At 41.2% G+C, this 24,486-nt stretch overlaps 1 protein-coding gene across 1 annotated transcript in view; it reads right to left on the bottom strand.

Annotated features, from left to right (window-relative positions):
- The window catches only part of POGZ (pogo transposable element derived with ZNF domain), a 48,077-nt gene extending 24,088 nt beyond the window's left edge, over positions 1 to 23,989 (bottom strand). Inside the window, exons 1-3 of the mRNA XM_080800007.1 lie at positions 23,968 to 23,989; positions 8,747 to 8,871; positions 7,599 to 7,757 (exon numbers count right to left, since the gene is read on the bottom strand). Coding sequence (XP_080656133.1) covers positions 7,599 to 7,757; positions 8,747 to 8,870 — 283 coding nt within the window. The 5' untranslated portion in view covers position 8,871; positions 23,968 to 23,989. The remainder of the gene's footprint in view (positions 1 to 7,598; positions 7,758 to 8,746; positions 8,872 to 23,967) is intronic.
- Between the last annotated feature and the right edge of the window lie 497 nt (positions 23,990 to 24,486).

Below are 24,486 nucleotides of genomic sequence, written 5' to 3'. Positions count from 1 at the left end.
AAAGTATACATTTCAGAAGTTTTTAATATATTTGCAAGGTTTGTGCAACTATCACTTCTATTTAATTCCAGAACATGTTCATCATCGCAAGAAGAAATTTTTTTTTTTAAGATTTTATTTATTTATATGAGAGAGAGACACACAGCGAGAGAGGGAATACAAGCATCAGGAGAGGGAGAGGGAGAAGCAGGCTTCCTGCTGAGCAGGGCGCTCGATGTGGGGCTCGATCCCAGGACCCCAGGATCATGACCTGGGCCAAAGGCAGACGCGTTACCATCTGAGCCATCCAGGTGCCCATGCAAGAAGAAATCTTATACCCATTAGTAGTTACTCCCCATTCTCTTCTCCCCTAGCCTTGGTAACCACAAATCTATTTTCCGGCACTAGAGAATTGCCAATTTTGGAATTTCATATAAATGGAGTCATATAATATGTTGCCTTTTGCATCTGACCTCTTTCATTTAGCACTACATTTTCAAGGTTATTCACAGTATAGTATTTCATTCCCTTTAAGGCTCAGTAATATTCCACTGTGCAGCTGTGTCTATCACCTTTTGTTTATCCATTCAACAGCTTAGGTATTTCCATTTGGGATCTATGATGAATAATGCTGCATTTGAGCAGGGCATTTTGTGTGAACTGTTTTCATGTTCTGGGTATATAGTTAGAACTGCTAAATCATATAACTACACTGAACTTTTTGAGAAACTGCCAAACCATTTTCCAAAGTGGCCACACCATTTTTACATTCTCACCAACACTTGTTATTTGTCCATCTTTTTGACTACAGCCATCTTAGTGGGTATGAACTGGTATCTCACTGTGGCTATTATGCACACTTCCTTTAAATGTATTTTTTAAAAAATGGTTTATTTATCTGACACACACAGATCCCAAGTAGGCAGAGAGGCAGGCAGAGAGAGAGGAGGAAGCAGGTTCCCTGCTGAGCAGAGAGCCTGATACACGGCTTGATCCCAATACCCTGGGATCCCTGGGATCATGACCTGAGCCGAAGGCAGAGGCTTTAACCCACTGAGCCACCCAGGCGCCCCTGGATTGTCTTTTTGTTATTTTTTTTAAAGGATTTATTTATTTAGGGGTGCCCGGGTGGTTCAATTCGTTAAGGGTCTGCCTTCGGCTTGGGTCATGATCCCAGGGTACTGGGATCAGGGTACTGGGATCCCTGGTGGGTGGGGAGTCTGCTTCTTCCTCTCCCTCTGCCTCTCCCCCTGCTTGTGCTCACTCTCTGTCAAATAAATAAATAAGGTCTTTTTAAAAAATGTATTTATATATTTGAAAGAGAGGGGGTGGGGTGGGGAGAGACTCCTGAAGCAGTCTCCCTGCTGAGCATGGAGCCTAACGTATGGCTTGATCCCTAGACTGAGATCATGACCTGAGCCCAAATCAAGACTCAGCAGCTTAACCTACTGAGCCACCCAGGCACCCCATATTGTCTTTTTATTACTGAATTATAGTGGTTCTTTATATAATCTAGATATCATGTCCATTATCAGATATATTATTTGCAAAATTCTTCTCCCATTCTATGGGTTATAGTGTATTTCTTGATTATGCACTTTGAAGCACAAAAGATTTTATAAAGACCAATTTATCTATTTCTTTCTATGGTTACATATGGTTTTGCTAACCTAAGAAACCACTACCTAGGAGCCTGCTTCCCCTTTTCTCTCTACTTGTGAATTCTCTGTCAAATAAATAAATAAAATCTTTTATTTTTTTTTTTTAAGATTTTATTTATTTGCCAGAGAGAGAGAGAGAGAGAGAGAACACACAAGCAGGCAGAGAGGCAGGCAGAGGCAGCGAGAGAAGCAGGCTCCCTGCCGAGCAAGGAACCCGATGCGGGACTCGATCCCAGGACCCTGGGATCATGACCTGAGCTGAAGGTAGCAGCTTAACCAACTCAGCCACCTGGGCGTCCCTAAATAAATAAAATCTTAAAAAAAAAAAAAAAAAAAATCAAGAGTCAGGGCGCCTGAGTGGCTCGGTCGTTAAGCGTCTGCCTTTGGCTCAGGTCATAATTCCAGGGTCCTGGGATCGAGCCCCACATCGGGCTCCCTGCTCCATGGGAAGCCTGCTTCTCCCTCTTCCTCTGCTTGTGTTCCCTCTCTCCTTATGTCTCTGTCAAATAAATAAAAAAATCTTTAAAAAAAAACAAAAAACAAGAGTCAAGGAAGTGCTTTCTATATAGAGAGGGCAAGGGAAACAAGAGAAACAGGTAAATTATAAAAGCGAAATCCATACCCTCCCCCAAAACAGTTTTTTACATTATTATTGGAGAAGGTGGCTATTGGTAACCAGGAGCCAGATAAAGTTTTAAAACTGGTTTAAAAGGAAGCAGCAGGAAAAGACAACTTTTTAACTATCTCAAGTATAAAGTACACTAAGTGAAAGAATACTGAATTGGTTAAAAGTTCTCTCTTGCTATGTTATTAATGTAATAAGTAGATAATACACAAATACAACTAAATAGAAGACATAGGAAAATCGGGTTGAAAGAACATTTTTTTTTTTAAAGATTTTATTTATTTATTTGAGAGAGAGAGACACAGTAAGAGAGGGAACACAAGCAGGGGGAGTATGAGAGGGAGAAGCAGGCTTTCTGAGCTGCAGGGAGTCCGATTTGGGACTCAATTCCAGGATCCTAGGATCATGACCTGAGTTGAAGGCAGAAGCTTATCTACTGAGCCACCAGGAGCCCCTGGAACTTTTTTTTTTAAAGACTGATTGACTGATTGATTTATCTGAGAGAAAGAGAGAGAGTTTAGAAAGCATGTGCGCAGGGGCAGGGACAGTGTCCAGTAGACTGTGCTGAGTGCGGAGCTCAACATGGGGCTCAATCCCACAACCTCAAGATCACAACCTGAGCCAAAACCAAGAGTCCAACACTTAACTGACTGTGCCACCCATGCATCCCAAAAATGGAACTTTTTTTTAAGATTTTCATTTATTTATTTGACAGACGGAGATCACAAGTAGGCAGAGAGGCAGGCTGAGAGAGAGGTGGAAGCAGGCTCCCTGCCTAGCAGAGAGCCCAATGCAGGGCTCGATCCCAGGACCCTGGGATCATGACCTGAGCTGAAGGCAGAGGCTTTAACCCACTGAGCCACACAGGCACCCCAAAATGAAACATTTTTAATTCACTCTATTCTGAAGTCCCATCCCTAAACCTATATTAGCATTTCAAGAATATAAGATAAGGGGCGATATAATTATATCAATAACATAAGATAAGGAGAGAGAGTGAGCACAAGCAGGGGGAGAGGCAGAGGGAGAGGAAGAAGCAGACTCCCCACCTACCAGGGATCCCTAAGATTGGGTGGCTCAGTGGGTTAAAGCCTGTCTTCGGCTCAGGTCATGATCCCAGGGTCCTGGGATCGAGCCCCACATCGGGCTCTCTGCTCAGCGGGTAGCCTGCTTCTTCTTCTCTCTCTCTCTGCCTCCCTCTCTGCCTACTTGTAACCTTTGTCAAATAAATAAATAAATAAATCAAAAAAAAAAAAAGAAAAAAAAGAATATAAGATAAAAAAGTTATAGAGTTGTCTACATTATACAAAAAGGAGATGGCTAGGCAATCTGGATCTATTAATGCATACTTATCAATGCGAGAAAAATTTTTGGAAGAATACACATGACACATGTAACTGTGGTTAACAGTCTATACCCAATTTTTTTTCCATTAGCATGGGTTAACATTTTAATTTGAATACTAAAAGTATCTCAGGGTCCTGGGATCAAGTCCCATGTCAGGCACCCCTACTCAGCAGAGAGTCTGCTTGTCCCTCTCCCTTTGCCCCTCCCCCTGCTCATGCTCTCTCTTTCAAATTAAAAAAAAAAAAAAAAAAAAAAAAAAAAGAAAGAAATACAGGAGAGTTGCTTGGGTGGCTCAGTTGGCTAAGCGACTGCCTTCAGCTCAGGTCACAATCCCAGGGTCCTGGGACTGAGCCCTGCATCAGGCTCCGTGCTTAGCTGGAAGCCCACTTCTCCCTCTCCCACACCCCTGCTTGTGTTCCCTCTCTTGCAGTATCTCCATCAAATAAATAAATAAAATCTTAAAAAAAAGGGGGGGGGCGCCTGGGTGGCTCAGTGGGTTAAAGCCTCGGCCTTCGGCTCAGGTCATGATCCCAGGGTCCTGGGATCGAGCCCCGTATCGGGCTCTCTGCTCGATGGGGAGCCTGCTTCCTCTTCTCTCTCTGCCTGCCTCTCTGCCTACTTGTGATCTCTGTCAAATAAATAAATATAATCTTAAAAAAAAAAAGAAGGAAAAGATCTACAGGAAAGCAGTATAACACAGTGGAAAGGTTACAAACTTTGAAATCTAGGCAATTCAAATCCCGTTTAGTCACTTACCAACTATTTTACTTTAAACACATTATTTAGACTCTCCAGTATTTTGTTTCCATGTCTGTAAAATGATAGTCCTCTGAATAGTGGTTCCTCATCTTTATAGATAGATAGATAGATAAATATCTCCCTATTTATAAGTTTAAAAAAATTCTAAGGATGTTTCATGTGATAAAAATCTGTAACAGCTGAAAAAATGCCTACAGAAATTAGATTTAAGTTCAATAGTGGGGCGCCTGGGTGGCTCAGTCTTTAAGTGGCTGCCTTCGGCTCAGGGCGTGATCCCAGGGTCCCTGGGATCGAGGCTCACGTCGGGCTCCCTGCTCAACGGGGAGCCTGCTCCTCCCTCTCCAGCTCCCCTGTGCTTATGGTCCCTCTGGTCTCTCTCTGTCACAAATAAATAAAAAATCTTAAAAAAAAAAAAAGTTCAATAGTACCTAAAGTTGGCAATGATATGAAGAAGCAGCTTCTGGGGGGGCACTTATTCAAAGCAATCTATTAGGACAATTTGACACTGTCTATCCAATTTTAAATGCCTGACCCAAACAATCTCACTTTCCACTAAAGAAATGCTTGCATAGTGGGCACAGATACAATGCCTGAGAATATTCACCAAGTGTTGTTTGTAATCACAAAAAAATAGGGACTATAATAAATATCTAACAAAAGAGGAGTAAATGGTTATAACCCAAAGTAAGACCACTAAGTATACTTTTTTTAAAAAAGATTTTATTTAGGGGCCCCTGGGTGGCTCAGTTGGCTAAGTGACTGCCTTCAGCTCAGGTCATGATTCCAGAGTCCTGGGATCGAGCCCCCCACACTGGGCTCCCTGTTTAGCAGGAAGCCTGCTTCTCCCTCTCCCACTCACCCTGCTTGTGTTCCCTCTCTCGCTGTCTCTCTTTCTGTGTCAAATAAATATATATAATCTTAAAAAAAAATTTAAAGATTTTATTTGTTTATTTGAGAGAGAGAGAAAGCACAAGAAGGGGGAGAGTCAGAGAGAGAAGCAGACTCTCTGCTGAGCAGGGAGCCCAATTTGGGACTTGATCTCGGGACTCCAGGATCATGACCAGAGCTGAAGGCAGTCGCTTAACCAACTGAGGCACCCAGGTGCCCCACTATATGCACCTCTTTTTTTTTTAAAAAGATTTATTTATTTGACAGACAGAGATCACAAGTAGGCAGAGAGGCAGGCAGAGAGAGAGAGAAGCAGGCTCCCCGCTGAGCAGAGAGCCCAAGGCGGGCTCGATCCCAGGACCTGGGGATCATGACCTGAGCCAAAGGTAGAGGCTTTAACCCACTGAGCCACCCAGGTGCCCCTCACTATATGCACTTCTAATGGAAATATAAACTGATATAACATTTCTAGATGGCCAGGTCAGGAAAATTACCAAAATCCTAAAAACTGTGACGACCTTCGATTCAACAATCTGAAATTTATAAATATATTCTCAGAACTAAGGATATGAGAAAAGATAGACATGCTCACCACAGCTCTTTAAAGCAGCAGTACAGGCCTTTACTACTATTAGTGTTAATAATAGTTAACCAAATGAAGGAAATACAGCTGACCCTTGAACAACTCAGGTTTGAACTGCCCGGGTCCACTTATACGTGGATTTTTTTTCAATACATACAGTACAGTACTGTGTTGGTTCTTTTTTTCATGATTTTTTGAATAACATTTTCTTTTCCCTAGCTTACTTTATTGTAAGAATACAGTATAATACACATTACATCCAAAATATGTGTTAATCAACTGTTAGTAACAGAAGGCTATCTTTAAGTAAGCTTTTGGGGAGTCAAAAGTTATACGCAGATTTTTTTTTTTTTTAATGAGAGAGAGAGCGCGCGCGCGAGCAAGCGAGCATGAAAGGGGAAAAGGCTAGAGGGAGAAGCAGACTCTCTGCTGAGCAGGGAGCCAATGTGGGACTCGGTCCTGGGACTCCAGGATCATAACCTGAGCTGAAGGTAGTCGCTTAACCAACTGAGCCACCCAGGCGCCCAATATAGACAGATTTTCAACTGTGCAGCCAGCTGGCACCTGACCCCAAGGCTGTTCCAGGGTCAACTGTAGAGTTATTCATCAACAATGTTAGAGACAGGGTGTCTGGGTGGCTCAGTGGGTTGAGCCTCTGCCTTCAGCTCGGGTTGTGATCCCAGGGTCCTCGGATCGAGCCCCGCATCGGGCTCTCTGCTCGACAGGGAGCCTGCTTCCCCCCCTCTCTGCCTGCCTCTCTGCCTACTTGTGCTCTCTCTGTCAAATAAATAAATAAAATCTTTTAAAAAAAGAAAAAAACAATGTTACAGACACACATTTGTTAAAATGAGAACATATTCATTACATAAAAAGGGGAAAAGGGAGGCAAAGAGCAGAGTCTGTATGATCCATTTTTGAAAAAAGTAAATCATTACATATAGCATATGAAGTATATAAAAGTACATATACGTACAAAATAAAAGTTACAACTAGTTATCTCCAGGTCGTGAAATTACAGTTAAAATTTTTTTCTTTTATTTTTTCACTGTACTTTTTCTTCAATACACGTGATATTCTTTTATTAATAACGCTATTTTTTTTAAAAAGTCTTTTGCAGCAACACAATGATTCTACAAAGTGTTTATTCTACTTATGAATCTTAAGACATAACTTGCCAATAATTCATCTTTAGAGTGTAAAAACAGTCATCAGAAATGAAATAGAAACCAATACTATACAGCTTCTCTAGTCAATAAATACACTAAAAACACTACTCTTTCACCATTTCCTTCAAGTAGACAACAACCCTATCCTATTTTTCATACCCAGGAACCAGTAACCAAATGAATCTGCCAGAAAAAAATCCAGAACAAAGCTGCCCTGGGAGAATTCTTAACAAACTAGTAGGGCTTTTCTACTTAAAAAAAAAATAATAATAACAAAAACAAACAAACAAACAAAAACCCAGATCTCTTTAATAGTTAGGAATTTGGGGTTTACATTTTCTCTCCTAGAAATTATCAACAGCAAGAATAAGGTGCCCTCAGACTTGAAACACCAGCATCCAATTCAGCACTAACTCAGAAAGAACAGCACCACTCCTGAATCACTTCCGTCTCACAGAATCATTACTAAATTCACTCCAACTAGTAGAACCACATCAATACCTAAAACTAAATGGGTACAGCTGTTCCTAAGACCTCTTTAATTCTCTTACCCTCTGGCCCAGGAAGAATTTCCAGATAATCCCACTTACCATTGTTGTTGGCAATTAGTGTGACAAGAGTCTTCTTTGTACTGTCGCTGTTCTGTGCCCCGCTGCTACTAACGGTGGTGGATGTAGAGAGGTGCCCAGCAACAGAAGCATGGGCAGCGATGGGCACTGGAGCCGAGACTGGCTGCTGGCTCACAGAAACTGTGGGGAAGGGGAGGCACAGTCACTTGGAGACAGGGACAGATGACACTGAAGGATACTGTTCTAATCCCTTTTCATCTTGTTGTGGGTCTCTAGAAGTTTACTGCTTTCTTTGCAAATCCAACTGTGCATCTGATTTCTCCTTCTACCCATCCCTCACTCCACCAATTAGACACAAAGCCTTCTTCATCTCATACTGCCTGGTTAATTTAGATCACGAGCTCACTGAAACAGTATTTTAACGTTTTGCTTATATAGTACAAGCAAACCTCTAGGACTCAAAGGTTTATTATCACCGCTATTGGTATTCATAACCATGCATACACAGTAAGACATCCACAAGATCCCGAACTGTGTCCTGTTTCAGCCTAAACCAATGCCGTCTTCAGGTCTCAAGGCAGGGAAGATAAAAATAAAGAGAACAACAAATACAATTTATAGGGGGAAAAGAACTATCACCCACTTTCTGAATTCAGGGCAATCTAGAATTTGACCCTGCAGCATCACCTTTTTCAAAGAGCAGCTAACAAGCCTAAGTTTGTAAACTTTCCATGAAGGCAGACACAAAGCAAATTCTGCTCAGCTCACAAAGGAAACCAAGATCAAGTTTAAAAAAAAAAAAGAAGAAAAAGAAGAAAAAAATGACTACAGGATCCTGTTTTTGACTGGATATATAAATTAACACTGAAACACACCACTACTTTGCATTCTCGTTCATTCATTATTTGGTAAGAGGATTGATAAATATTTGATAAGCATTAGTTAATTCAACTGTCAATGTTTTAAATGAATTAAGTATAGTGTTTCTAGCTTTATGTATGAAGAAACTGAGGCTAAACTTTACAGACTAGAGCATGGGAAAAAAAGTACCAGTGCCACACTGAGGCATCCCTGGATTCTTAAAGTCCTCTTCCGCCTCACACTTTCTTAACAAAAATGCAATCCAACTGAATCAATTTAAATAATTTAAGATCATGAGCTTTTGTTACCTGTAGGAGTTTTATCCACCGAATTATAATCTTCAACGACAGAATCCTCAATGACATCACTGATTTTCTGCCATGGCTCCAGCTCCTCCTCCTCACATTCCATAAAGAGGTCGGTGTCCGCCATGCTACAAGAAAAAAAGACAAAATAAGATACTGACCTCAGAATGAGAGAAATAATTTTATACAAAATATGGAATCAGGTTCTTGAATCTATCAGTAACCCACCCCCGTGCTCCCTCTATTTCCCCTAACCTCCCCCCTCCCACATTTAGAAGGATCCAAAATTTTAACTTTTATTCTTGAAAAAAAAACTCATTATGAAAAAGACCAGAAAACTGTTCAATAATTAAGAGTATAAAAGTTTAATTTATAATACCTAGGGTTTGGCTGTGATTAGGGTGAGGCAAATCATGCAAGTACAGGGTCCTTTAATTTAAATGTATATTTTGGAGGGCGCCTGGGTGGCTCAGTGGGTTAAGCCTCTGCCTTCGGCTCAGGTCATGATCCCAGGGTCTTGGGATCAAGCCCTGCATCAGGCTCTCTGCTCAGCGGGAGCCTGCTTCTCCTTTCTCTCTCTCTGCCTGCCTCTCTGCCTACTTGTGATCTCTCTATCCGTCAAATAAATAAATAAAGTCTTTAAAAAAAAAATTAAAATAAAGAACCTCAGTCTAGTCCCAGTTTATAAACACAGGCTTGTTAGGTGTTCTTTCAAAACGATGATGTTGCAGGGTCAAATTCTGGATTGCTCTGAATTCAGAAAGTGGGTGACAGTCCCCCACCCCTGCAAATTGTATCCTTGTACTTCACCATGATTTTGGAGTTAGCCTTTACTTTGAAAACAGTTGCATAAGTTATATGCTCCTTATAAACATAAAGCTTACACCTTTGCAATGCAGACAAAGATATTGCCTGCTATTCTGCCCCTCACTCCCCCCACCCCCACCCCCGCCATACTAATTGACTAAAGGTCAATCTGTCTTGGAATTGTAGAAGCATTATGCTCAGTGTTCAAACAAAGCCTTTAATGCAAAGGTTCTCACAGTGCCCTTAGTATTTCAGAAACTTTTTTTTACCAAATCCCTAAGCCAAAAACAGAACTACCAACCTAAAACTAAATAAATATTCTAAGTAGCTGGATCCAACTTGATGGATTCTTTTGAAGATGCCCAACAGATGGTGTTATTCCCTTGAAATGTCCCAGGTGAGTTAGCTGTAGCCAACTGCCCACAGTTTCAATGGGTAAAGTGCCTAACTTGATTCTAACTGGTCTCTAATATTCTATTTTAATTATTTGTCTTCCCAGACCAAAATCACAGAGGGGAGAAGATACGTACAAGGAAAAAAAACCATATATATAAGGTACCAACTTAAATTTTCTTAGTTTCACATTGAACTTATCTATATAAAAGACGATGCTAGCCAGAAACCGAATTAAAAAGAAGCCAAATCCATATCACAGGCATTTCTTAAGCAAAGACTGCACAACACAAATTTCTGTATTGTCCAGTCCAGTTTCACTGAAAAAGAAAACATTCTAAACAACTTTGCTTCTTATTTTTATTTTTTAAAGATTTTATTTATTGAGAGAGCAAAGCAAGTGAGCCAGAGAGAGACCACGTGCACACGAGGTGGGGGGGTCAAGGCAGAGGGAGAGGGAGAAGCAGGCTCCCCAATGAGCAGGGAGCCCACCCCCCCCCACCCCGCCACAAGGCTCAATCCCAGGACCCTGGGATCATGACCTTTGCAGAAGGCACTTAACCAACTGAGCTACCCAGGTGCCCCAACAACTTTCTTTTGTAACTATGTAATTTTACACCAGTTCTCTTTGCTGTTTAACTTTCTCAGGCTCCTAGCCAACAGACAAATAATGCATAAGTATCAAACAACCAGCAGAAAGCATATAAACTGTGGATGATAACCTCTATAAATGGTTCTCAAGCACCTTCTTTCAACCCTGACAAGGTGCAAGCAAACTCCCCATACATATGCTGAGCAATCAATAGGAAACTTTCCTTCTGAGCAAGCAGAGCTATCTGAATGCAAATTGTGGTTTTCAACGTCATGCATATGGATATTTTAATAGCATATCCAAAAGTCTGATCTTTTACCTCAACTATTTACAGTATTTTAAGAAACTTGAGTATATGTTTTATTTTGTAATGCAATGAGTTGTAGTAAGAATAATCAAAAGTTTCTTCCATGTGATCACAAAATCACACTATGTTAAGTCCTCCCATGAAAAAGATACTCAAAGAAACAGAGCGGGAAGAGTAAATCTGAAAAGAGGGCTAAGTATCTGTCACCTAACTAGTTCCTACCAAGTGAGTGAGAAAAAGAACTCCCCAGATATATGCTCTGCCAAGACAACCAATAAAAATTAAAAGATTCAAGACAGGTAGAAAATTCAACTCAGAAAATAGTTTCCAAATTCTTTACAATAAACAAGATAGAATTAACCAATAAGGCTTGTCAACCCAGAAAAAAAAATAACACATCTGCTAACTGAGCACATTTCACAAACTTGTATCTAACATCTCTGAAAGACACTGAAACCAAGGTGTTTTTTTTTTTTCCCCAAACAGTCCTCAATTATGCCCTAGACTCCTATCTCTGAGCATGATCATTCTTTTAGCACCTGTAGTTCAGGGTCAAAAAACAACTCTTTTGAAAAGATGGGCCACACCACGATAGATACCAACTTAAATACTTCACAAACTTGGAAAAATGAAAACGGGAATTTAGCACCCTTCTTGTAGTTTTCCAGTTATCAAAAAGAAACTTTCATTAATATGATGAAATGCCGTTATTTCATATCTCTACCAAGATGCTCATGACAGAAACACCATCATTCTCTGTGGTCTTTCAAATGATCCATGGCATACAGTCACCTTTCAACTATTTTTGATCGAAGAAGGCAGGAATTACTAAATACGCAGTACTACAATATATGGATCTTCCCAAACTATCACTCTACTCATATTTAACACCTCTTTCCACACCAAACCTTTAACTTAATTTCTCACAAGGAAAACAAAACAAAACAAAAACCTGGATTTTTCCCCCCTCTCTTCTCTATTATTTTGCTGTTAAGTGTATTCACACTTAGTACTTCTCACATTAACAAAGAAGTTGAAATTCAATTCTTACTCAATTTAGGGGTATTTTCATTTCTTCTGAATAAGATTTCAGAAAATAAAGGCTAGCACACAGCTAATGCAGTGCCACATCAAGAAGAAAAATTGGGATGGGCAGCAAATTTGAGAATCATACTATAACCAAGTGAAGTGGCAAACTTTCATCACATTCCAATTATGAGTCTCTGAATCAAGAATGCTGTGATTCTTTTCTGCTATTTTAAAAATGAGATATAGGGGGCATAGGTGGCTCAGTCTGTTAAGCAGCTGCCTTAAGCTCAGGTCATGATCGTGGGGTCCTGGGGACCTAACCCTAACCCTTGCTCAGCAGGGAGTCTGCTTTTCCCTTTCTCCCTCTGCATATGCCTGAGCGCACTAGCTCGCTCGTTCTCTCAAATAAATAAATAAAATCTTTATTTAAAAAAAAATGATAAAAATTCTAATTAAATACAAAAGTAGATATGTATCCATCACCGAGCTTCAAAAATTACCAACCCAAAGTTGTCCTTGTTTTATCTATGCCCTCCCTCCTTCATATTTCTTTGAAGCTAATCCCTATCATATTCATACATATTTTGGTATGCAGCGCTAAAAGATAAAGACTTAAAAGATCATATAACAAAAACGTATCATTAAATGCCTAAAAACTGACAGTCCCTTAATATCAACTTTCAATTCAAATTCTCTCAAACACCATATTTCTTAAAGTTTGTTCGAATTAGGATCCAAAAAAGGTCCATATATATCACGATTATTTGGGAAGTTTCCTATATCTTTTAATTTATAGGTCGTCCTTCATCTTTTTTCCCCCTCCCTTGCAATTTACTTGTTGAAGAACCAGTTTACCTCTTATAATTTCTACAACCTGGATATTGCTGATCCCATACCCATAGCATTTACATGCCTCTGTGCCCTGGATATCTTGAAGTTGAGAGCTGGACCTAGTGGCATGATTAGATACAGGCTGAACGTTTTTACCCTCAGATTATTCGTAAGGATGAGGTTTTCCTCCATCAGCAGGCATGCTCAATGCTGGATCTAATCATTCTATATCATTCCTTCTTCATTTATTCATTGGGACAAAAAACAGGGGCACCTGGGTAGCTCAGTTGGTTAAGTGTCTGACTCTTGATTTCAACTCCGGTCATGATCACAGGGTTATGAGATCCAGCCCCATACTGACTCTGCACTCAGCGGGGAGTCTGCTTGAGAGTCTCTTCCAATTTCCCTCTGTCACCCTCTACCCCACACTATCTCTCTAAAAATAAAATAAATAAATCCTAAACCCAAACAAAACAAAACAAAAGACAAAAAGCAGGGGTACCTGGCTGGCTCAGTCACTGGAGTATGCCCCATGATGGATGCAGAAATTACTTAAAAAAAAAAAAATTAAAAAACAAAAAGGCAAAATATATCTATTATTTGGTTACCCAGTGGTGGATATTCCTTCTATCCTGCTTTCTTCTTTCCCTTTACCAGTTTTCAAGATAATTCAATAGCATTTCACCAAAGTGACCAATAAGCTTGTTGTTAAACTATCATTATATCATAATTTATTTTTTTTAGGATTTTATTTATTTATTTGAGAGAAAGACAGCAAGAGAGGGAACACAAGCAGGGGAGTGGGAGAGGGAAAAGCAGGGTTCCCCGCTGAGCAGGAAGCCCAATACACGGCTTGAGCCCAGGACTCTGGGATCATGAGAGGAGCCGAAGGCAGACGCTTAACAATCAAGCCACCCAGGCACCCTCATATCATATCATATCAAATCATATCTTATCACTTTACTTTAAGAAAGGGAGTGACAGGGACAGGGGAGGGGGGAGAGAGAATTTTAAGGTTTCAATCTCACAACCCTGAGATCATGACCTGAGCCAAAATCAAGAGTCCAACACTTGGGGCTCCTGGGTGGCTCAGTGGGTTAAGCCTCTGCCTTCGGCTCAGGTCATGATCCCAGGGTCCTGGGATCGAGCCCCATATTGGGCTCTCTGCACAGCGGGGAGTCTGCTTCCTCCTCTCTCTGCCTGCCTCTCTGCCTACCTGTGATCTCTCTCTGTGTGTCGAATGAATAAATAAAATCTTAAAAAAAAAAAAAAAAGAGTCCAACACTTAACCGAGCCACGCAGGCGCCCTTATATTTTAAACATAATTTATGTGTTTGATCCAATGCAGTATTTTACTGACACTCAAAAATGTCCTATTTTGGCCTCTGGAACTTCTTCAGTTGGCTCCTAAGTCCTTCTTTTTTTTTTTTTTTTTAAAGATTTTATTTATTTATTTGACAGACAGAGATCACAAGTAGGCAGAGAGGCAGGCAGAGAGAGAGGGGGGAAGCAGGCTACCTGCTGAGCAGAGAGCCCGATGTGGGGCTCGATCCGAGAACCCTGGGATCATGACCTGAGCCGAAGGCAGAGGCTTTAACCCACTGAGCCACCCAGGCGCCCCTCCTAAGTCCTTCTGACACAACACTCAGCAGTGTCTGATAAAATCCTTGCTGTGATAGACAACATCTTTAATTTAAAAAATCTTTAATAAAAAAAATTATTTTTTAAAAATTTAAGGACAAAGGTTAACAAAGAGGATGCATTTAGTTTAATCAAGCTCTTTAGCAAGTCACTGTTTTGAAAGACAGTCTTTTCTTGAAGACCAAGATAAAGATATCAAACAAATATCAATCTCAACTATTCCTAACAAAAACTATCTATAGCTTATAAGCATATATAGCTAATAAAGTTCCTTTCCAAGGAAACTGGGTTGGAAGGGTGTTAGATAAAGCAAAAAGCCTATACCTTTGATTTCTAAATGAAGAGCTCATTTCTCCCTTCAATAAAATTTTCAGTAGACTTAAAAAAAATTCCATCATATCCCACTGTTCAACACATACCAGGCACAGCCCAAGCTGTGCAGCCTATCTGCAGAAGAAATTTGGGTTCAAGAGCTGTGTATGGATTACATAAAGGGAAAGCAAATCATAGAGGACATTACTAAGAAATCTTCACCCATGCCAGTGGATTTTATCTAACTCAATGATACTCAAAAATGGGAATTTGCCCCTGAGAAGACATTTGGCAATGTCTGGAGAAATTTTTGGTAGTCATAACTATGGGTGGGATTGGGGAGTGGTGCTACTGACATGGTCAGGGGTGCTATTAAACATCCTATGATGTATACATCATCCAGGGACTTATCTGCTCTAAAACGTCAATAGTGCCAAGACTGAGAAACCTTGATCAAATGGAATCCATGCTCTGAAGGGGAAAATTTTCATTCCACATCCTATGCATAAAAAACTACCAGGGGGAGGCGCAGAGGGTGAGGAAGAAGCAGGCCCCCCTCTGAGCAGGGAGCCCCACGTGGGGCTTGATCCCAGGACTCTGACATCAGGAGTTGAGCCAAAGGCACACACTTAATGGACTGAGGCGCCCTTATCATTTCTTTTTACAATATCTATCTTTGCAAAAACAGAAAATGAACAAGTTTCCAATGAACTGTTCAGATGGTTACATCTCACAAAATAAAAACATTTAATTTTTATAAAGCTCCTATGCATTTGGTTTGTTTCACCTTATAATCATCTACCCGTGAAACTTGATTTTCTCTTTGTATTTATCTGACAACGTCTGTGCCATTCTTCTTTTTGCCCAAGTACCTAATTTCTCCTCATAAAACAGGAGCATCATGATGTCGATCTTTTAAGATTATGGTTATTATCAGTATTGCTTGTAACTGTTGGTATGTTAGTACTGACTAATGAATAATTTTTGTGAAAATAATTTCCCAAAGTCTTTTAATTTAACTCCATTTCTAAAATTTCTGGGTTTTTACTTTAAAAGTTTATTTATTTATTTGGGGGTGAGGGAGAGAATATCTCAAGCAGACTCCTCGCTTAGCATGGAGCCCCATGCAGGACTGGATCCCAGGACCCTGAGATCATGACCTGAGCCAAAACCAGGAGTTGGACGCTCAACTGACTGAGACACACTGGCACCCTAAACTTTCTGGTTGACCCCTTTACAGGAATTCCTCTATAGGTTGCGTCTGCTAAATGTATCAACCCTTCTTGCCTGTCCAACTTCCAAATCATTTTCTCAGAGGGCAGTGAACAAAATGACATGAAGCAAATCTATTTCTGCGTTTTCTCGGTCTTATTGTTATGTTTGAACTTTTAAGTTACAGAGGTAGCTCTGTATCTCGAAAACCAAAGGTTTTGACAGTATTAAGTTTAAACAGAAAAAGTCAGCCAATAATCCAAACTCTGCCTGTCACCAACCATGTATGGCTTGTTCTTCTGTAAACAACAAACACCGACAATTAAATGAAGCATTTAAATCTAACTTGCAGTTTGTAGGAAACAAAACAAAATAGGAATAAAAAGCACCATAAGGAAATAATGAGGTAAATCCAGAAGGTGGGACACGCTATAAAGAAATAATCAGACATGCAGAATATAGAGCATTCTATAAAACTAGTAACATGTTCTCTTTAAAAATGTGACACACGCGGGACGCCTGGGTGGCTCAGTTGGTTAAGCAGCTGCCTTCGGCTCAGGTCATGATCCCGGCGTCCTGGGATCGAGTCCCACATCGGGCTCCTTGCTCCGCAGGGAGCCTGCTTCTCCCTCTGCCACTCTGTCTGCCTGTGCTCTCTTTCTCTGACAAATAAATAAATAAAATCTTTAAAAAAAAAAAATGTGACACACGCACCAAACTGAATTAAAAAAAAACAAAACCTGAAGAGCCATAACAAATGCAACATGTGAACCTTTATTGGATTTTGGGTCATATAAAAACTATAAATGACATTCTGGAAACAAATGGAACATTTGAATATACAGATTAGATACTAGATGATACTTGGGAATTACTTTTTATTATTTTAATTTTTAAATTTTTTCTTTCTTAAATCTCAAGTCCACTATAGTTAACATACCCTGTTAGTTTCAAGTGTACAACATAAGTGATTCAACAATCCTACTTATTATCCAGTACTCATCAAGATAAGTATACTCTTAATCCCCTTATTTCATCTATTTTCCCCCACCACCTAGGAATAACTTTTAAATTTCCTTAGAAAGAACAGTTACATCAGAGTTATGCAGGAGGATGTATTTATTCTTAGCAAATGCATGAAATATTTAGTGGAAGTGTCATGACTCACTTTCAAGTGTTTCAGCAAACATGCACATTTTGGTACTTTCTTTATAGACATTAGTACGTTTAAAAAAAAAGTCATGTCTGGGTAATGGGTTCGCTGCCCGTACTTGTATTGTATTCTTTCACTTTTACATGCATGAGGTTTTGTTTTGCTGTTGTTGTTGTTGCTTTACAGATTTTACTTATTTATTTCAGAAAGAGAGCACAAGTGGGGTGGGGAGGGGGGCAGAGAGGGAAAGGGAGTAGCAGGCTCTCCGCTGAGCAGGGAGTCCAATGCAGGACTTGATTCCAGGACCCTGAGATTATGACCCGAGCCGAAGGTAGATGCTTAACCGACTGTGCCACCCTGGTGCCCCCTATGGATGAAATTCTTTTTTCTTTTTTTTTTTTTTTTTAAGATTTTTATTTATTTATTTGACAGAGATCACAAGCAGGCAGAGACGCACGCAGAGAGAGAAGGAGGGGAAGCAGGCTCCCTGCTGAGCAGAGAGCCCGATATGGGGCTCGATCCCAGGACGCTGGGATCATGACCTGAGCCGAAGGCAGAGGCTTTAACCCACTGAGCCCCCAGGCGCCCCTGGATGAAATTTTCTTTTTCTTTTTTTTTTTTTTTAATTTATTTATTTGTTAGAGAGAGAGAGCGAGCACAGGCAGACAGAGTGGCAGGCAGAGGGAGAAGCAGGCTCCCCGCCAAGCAAGGAGCCCGATGTGGGACTCGATCCCAGGACGCTGGGATCATGACCTGAGCCGAAGGCAGCCGCTTAACCAACTGAGCCACCCAGGCGTCCCCCGGATGAAATTTTCTTAATAAAAAGTTGGGAGATCAGATGAGTAAGATCTGAGGATCTAATGCAAAACATGGTGACTATAACTAATAACACAGTATCATATAATTGAAATTTGCTGAAAGTAGAACTTAAATTTCCCACACAAAAATTAAATGTGAGATGATGAATGTGTTCACTAACTAGTGGAGAGAATCCTCTCACAATGTACATGAAATTACCATAATGTACACTTTAAATCTCTTACATTTTATTTGTCAATTATACCTCAATAAAGCTGAAATTTTAAAAAAGAAAAAAGCTGGAGGTAAAAACTACCTATTCGTATTTTGGTTGTGATATTTTTGTGCTACCCTATTCTGCCACTATCTTTTTGCCATTTCCTAAAACTGGTAGCCTTGTTGACTCAATTTTCTCTTAACGTGTTCTTATTTCTAAGAGCAATTTTCATATAGATTGTATATGCACACTTCTTAAAATGTCTATGATAATTAAGTAACGTTAGAAAAAAGACATGAATCTAAGGTGGATTATGTAGGCTACCAAGGAGGTACTCTAGGAGGAGATGAACTCTGCCATCTTCCATTAATCCAACCCATCATCTGACATCTTGGTAACCTATCTAATTTCTGTATTTTATAACAGTAATTACATTGACAACATAATTTTTGTGTACTCAGTAGGCTTTACTCAACACTGAGGCTCACACAGGACTATCAGCAATTCCCATAGCCTTTTAAATCTCTGGCATTCCTCTTTCCATCCACAATATGGGTATACCAGATACATCTTTCTAGAGAGAAATTAATTAATTATATCGTAAGTGCTGGCAAATATGGTAGTCTATACTCAAGCCCTAATTACTAAAAGTCTACATAATCGAAAAACAAGATACAAAGAATCTTTACAAACAACCTGTTATTTAAAAACAACAAAAAGAATCCAGCAGATACACCTGTCAGTCTACTTTTGAGGTACTTAATGGGCAGCAAATGTTTATCTACCCTCATCTCAAATAATATTAGGAAAACATGTTTTCTACCAAAACTCTCCAGACAGATTTGGCTCTTGAAGCTTTCAACTCCTTTAATTTGTCTGGTTCTTTCATAGATATAAAGTAAATACCAGGAATGAAGAATTCAGAATTTAACATTTCAATTCACTACTGGTACATACCCGCCCATAAACCAAGATAAAAAGAACATTTGGAACAGGAAAAATGTTTTAAAAAACAAACAAAACATTTAAGAATACACTGTCTCTCTCTTTTTTTAAGATTTTATTTATTTGACAGACAGAGATCACAAGTAGGCACAGAGGCAGGCAGAGAGGGAGGGAGGAAGCAGGCTTCCTGCTGAGCAGAGAGCCCGATATGGGGCTCAATCCCATGACCCTGGGATCATGACCTGAGCGGAAGGCAAAGGCTTTAACCCACTGGGCCACCCAGGCGCCCCAAATACACGGTCTCTTATACCAAGTGAGAAAAAAAACAATCCTCAAAACAACTGGCATTTGTTTTCAAGTTAACTCAGTTTTTGGCTTTGAAAAATATTAATTTTAGAAAACCTATAGGACTGACTACTTAATACTTAACATGGCTATAAAACTATTATATCTGTAAGAAGCTTTTATTTATCCAGTCTTTTGCATGACCTATTTTGTCTCTTACAGAATCTAACAGTTGTAGAATCTCACATATAATATTCACAATGTGTTAATAATCTAATACTCCCAAACAAAAAGTATTTTCAATTTAGTAGACAGCAAATCTATCAAGAAGCACCTGGATATAAGTTATGTGCTCTTTACTAAAACAACAATTAAAGCAGTAAATTCCCTATTTTTAAAGGGCTAAATATTCAGAAGTCCCATTCCCAAGAAAAGCTCTTCCTCACTGACAGTTGTTATGATACCTAAACCTCATTTCTACTCCCTCAATTTCATTTAACTTTGTTAAATACCAGTAATATGTTAGTAATACTTACCTTTTTCCTCCCGAGTTACATGTAAAAGTGTTTTTGTGGCAATGGCTTTAATATCACAAACCAGAAATGCCAAAGAATCTATAAAATTTTAAACAGACTTGACAAAGGCACCAACCAGCTCTAGGTTTGTAATTTAAATCAGAACTCTCCACCCTCAACAAAAAAACACAGATGTAGAACAAAGATGGAAACATTACCTGGAATGTATTTTATTTTATGGTGATATTCCCAGACATTATTATGTAATTTACACTCATCATCCCAGTGAATTCTCACAATTGTAGAACTAAGTACTTCATTTTACAGATGAGATTTAAAAGGAGGTTTAGAGAGATTAAGTAACTTGCCCAAGGTTATGGTTAGTAGATAACTATAATGCAGGCCAGGATTCAAATCAACCTTTTTCTCTAGAATTCTTCCCCAAGCCACTGCTTCTTCCTTTATTAACTCCAACGAACATGAGTAAATTCTCCAGTTCCTAAATGGAGGCATATCTGGATGATCTCAAAAGCAGAAGCATAAGACACACCGGGTCATTCTCAAATTTTTTTGGTCTTGAGACCCCTTTACGGTCTTAAAATTATTAAGGACCATAAAGGAGTTTTTATTTATGTGGATCACATCTTTTGATATTTACCATGAGGCATTACAACAAAATAGTTAAGTACTTAACAATGCAATTAACAACAAATCATCAGTTAACATAAATAACATTTTCAATTAAAAGCTATTTTCCGGGGCGCCTGGGTGGCTCGGTGGGTTAAAGCCTCTGCCTTCGGCTCGGGTCATGATCCCGGGGTCCTGGGATCCGGCCCTGCATCGGGCTCTCTGCTCCATGGAGAGCCTGCTTTCTCCTCTCTCTCTGCCTGCCTCTCTGCCTACTTGTGATCTCTCTGTCAAATAAATAAATAAAATCTTAAAAAATAAATAAATAAATAAATAAATAAATAAAAGCTATTTTCCCCCAAATAATTAGAGAGTAACATTGTTTTACATTTTCCCAATCTTTAAGGTCTAGCTTAATAGAAGACAGTGTGGTTCTCATAGCTGCTTATTGCATTCTGTCTGTTGCTCTATATTGTTTTGGTTAAGTATATGGACTATGTGGCCTCACAGATAGCAGGAAAAGAGAAAAGTATAAAAACCTTTTCAGGTAGTCGCCTATATTGAGACAATACTAGAACTCAACAAATGGTAGTTTCTTAAAGAATAGTTGCATCTTGGAATCTAAATCCCTATCAATCAACTTTTCCTACTTTGTCACATATTAAAATCCACTGGTTTAGGAATGCCTGGGTGGCTCAGTCAGTTAAGCATCTGCCTTCAGGTTAGACCTGATCCCAGAGTCTTGGGATGGAGTCCCACAGGGAGCCTGCTTGGGCTAGCGCTCTCCCCCTCTCTCTCTGACAAATAAATAAGACCTTAAAAAAAAATAAAGTAAAATAAAATACACTGGTATACCTTGCATTCTGAAAGGATCATTGACCCGTAATGATTTTGAAACATCAGATATTGATCACTTAGGAAATAAAGATTTACTGAGATGCTCATCCTTCAAATGCTGACATATTTCACTATAAATATAAATATAATATAAAAAGATTTAAAAATCACAGTCATTAACACTGATGTTTTAAGAAAAGGCTTAAAAGGACTGGGAAAGCCGTCAAACCTAATATGTCAACCTTTAACAGATTCTAATTTTCACTCTCAAATTTTTATCTTTAACAACAAATACTGTCATTTGCTTTCCTCAAAACAACAGGCTCACCTCACTATCAAAAAAGTATGCGCCAAACATTAAAGTGAGAAAAACTGTAGTTTGTCATTCGTTCTTCCAAGTAAAAATGCTGTTCCATGAAATAAGCAGCTCATAACTCAATCTCACAAGTGCTTTTCATTATGAGAAGGATCATACCTTCTTAGGCAGCATAAGTGCTTTATGCATCCTTCCCAGATTCTTAAAAAAAAAAAAAAAAAAAACTACTAAAGAGTTGAGCTTTAGTAAAAATCATTTTTACTGCTTCATCAAGGGCATTCTCACATGGTGTGCTAAGGCGCCACCAGTACTTTTACCCAGCTTTGCTTTTGGACCATCAGTGCAAATGTCACTGGAAAAAAGATAAATAGCATCTTAGCTTTTTCTATTTTGAAAATAGTTATGACCTCTCAGCTCCCCTGAAAGGGTATAAAGAATCCCCAGAGATCAGCGGGCCACCCTTTAAGAACTGCTTTCCCAAGGGTCCTGGGTGGCTCAGTCGGTTAAGCACCTGCCTTCAGCTCAGGCTATGATCTCAGGGCCCTGCAACCCAGACCAACACCCGGCTCCCTGCACACGGCAGATCTTGCTTCTCCCTCCCCCTCTGCCCCCCCACCCCCTTAATTGTGCTCCCTCTTGTTTGTTTTCTCAAATAAATCTAAAACAAACAAACAAAAAAACCCCTGCTTTCCTAGATTATACCACCAAAATCTAGGTGGGGGTGGAAACAAACAAAATCCTGTTCATCCCAAGATCTCCATTCTGTTCTTTTAGTTGGAGATACACCACCATCATGATTGTTACAACGGTACTTTAAGAGGAAGGAAATCAAGGACATAAATTGCCATTTAGTTGTTTTTAATATTATATATTGAGCACTTTTACACTAAACCAATAATTCTCAATGGGCTGGTTACCTCAGCCAAAGGGCTGCGAGTTAAAAATGTAGAGAAGATGGCACTACGTATCCCACCCAAAGAGACTTGGGGATGAGGGCCCCCAAACAGCTCTTTCAGCAATCTCCAAAGAACTTTTTAAGTATCCCAAAGTTAAAGATTGTGCGCACTAGTTCGAATTCAGAGTCCAACTCCCAGTCCCAAGAGCAGCTCAGGGTCGGGAAATTCAACGTCGTTCATTAGGAAGCAGCCCTCCCTGCCCCTGCCATTTCCCCTCCCTCTAGAAGAGAAAATTCTTTGAAAGTAAAACTCCATTTTCTGGGGTTTTGAGCTGCGGTGGGAGGTGTCTAAAAGAGTGTAGTAGACTAGTCTACAATCTGCAACAAGAAGGCAGTTGTTCTGAGACGGTATAACTCTTTCCCTACTTCCATTTCGAAAACGAGACTGGGCTAATTGACTTCCAAGACTTTTCTCAGCTCTACCTTTTTCTGAGCTGAGAACGTCCAAGAAAAGTGAGCAGAAATATCCAGTTATGTCCTGTTAATAACTCCGCGTCTGACGGGAGAGGAAATCAGGGCAACTCGCAGAAAGGAAGGAAAGCAGGTGGATCAACGACACCACTCCTTTCCAGTAAGTGCTGAGAATCTAGAAAAAATAGTCCCTGGGATAAACATGGCGCCCACCGCGGCAGGATATAATCATCAGAAGAAAATAAAAGATTTTCCGCCTCATCCCATTTTATAAATCACGGCGCCAACCCAAAGAAATTTTAGGGCCAAGGGAGGAGACTTTGTAAACTAACTGCAGTGCACTAAGGCTTAGGATGTACTACTGGACCGAGCTGAGATTACATAACACAGGGGAGCGGCACAGAGATCACTCATTTTCCTCCTCGCGCTCAAAAAGAGCGCCCCACTCCTTCGCCGGCGGGGGCGCGGCGGGAGAACCGAGCACTACCCCCCACCCCGGAACGTCACCTCGCCGCGGCCTCGCCCCCTCGCCCGCCCCTCCCGTCGCGCCCAGCCGTCTCACAGCCGCCCGCGCCCCCGCCCCCTTCCTCGCGGGCCGCCGCCCGCGCCCGCGCCCGCGCCCGCCCACTCCTTCGAGACGCCTCGCGCCGGGCGTGCGTGTGGACGTCGGGTGTGTGCGGGGCCGTGGGGCGCGAGTGCGCGCGCGCGCGCGCCGCGGCAGACGCCGGGGGGCGGGGGCGGCCAGCAGGCAAGTAGGGGCCGCCCGGCCCGACCCGCCGCGCAGCTCCCGCGGCTCCCGCGGCGCACGCACTCACACTCGCGCTCGCGCGCCGCGCCCCACGCCCGCAGCCACCGCGAGCCGCACCGCCACTTGCGGGGGGCGGGGGCGCGCGCCATCGGGCCCCCGCCCCCACCCCTCGCGCACCCGCCCCATCCCCCTCTCATTGTCTCGCCTCGGAGCGCCTCGCCTAGCGAAAAGATAACGGAACCCCCGGGAGAAGGGGGTGGGGAGAGAGAAGGCTCGCCCGCTCGCTCACTCACCTCCCGTGGTCGTCGCCGCCGGTAGTCTGACCCGAGGAAGGCGCCGTCGCCTTAAAGGGACCTTGCACCCGGCGCCGGGAGAAGGGGGTGGGAGCAGGGGAGGGGACGGGGGCTTGGGGGAGACGGCTGAGAGGGAACCGTTGAGAGCTCGTCTCCCCGAGGGTGAAAGAAACCTCCCTCGGGTTCGAGTGATTTGGGGTGGATTTTTTTCCCGAGGGGGGCGGGGGGGCCCCGAGGGAGGGGGTGGGGGGGCCAAGGAATGCGGCTCCGTGTACGGGAGCTGGCGCGGGGGAGAGAGACGCCGACTCCCCCCACCGACCCTCTCGCCCCGCGGAGGGATATGTCTCGTCACTTCCGCCCTCCCCCTCTCGTGGCCTTTCAATTGGTTGGAGCGTGTGGCACGTCATGGGCTCATCCTAACTCCTGCCTGGGCTTCTTTTCTAGTCAAGTTTGTCTGGGCCTTCAAATAAATAAATAAATAAAAACATTTTTTTTTTTTTTTTTAATGAAATAAAGAAT

Source organism: Martes martes (assembly GCF_963455335.1).
Source record: "Martes martes genome assembly, chromosome: 4".
Taxonomy (NCBI): domain Eukaryota; kingdom Metazoa; phylum Chordata; class Mammalia; order Carnivora; family Mustelidae; genus Martes; species Martes martes.
Note: the sequence above shows the minus strand (reverse complement) of the source record. Positions and strands in the feature narration are given on the sequence as shown.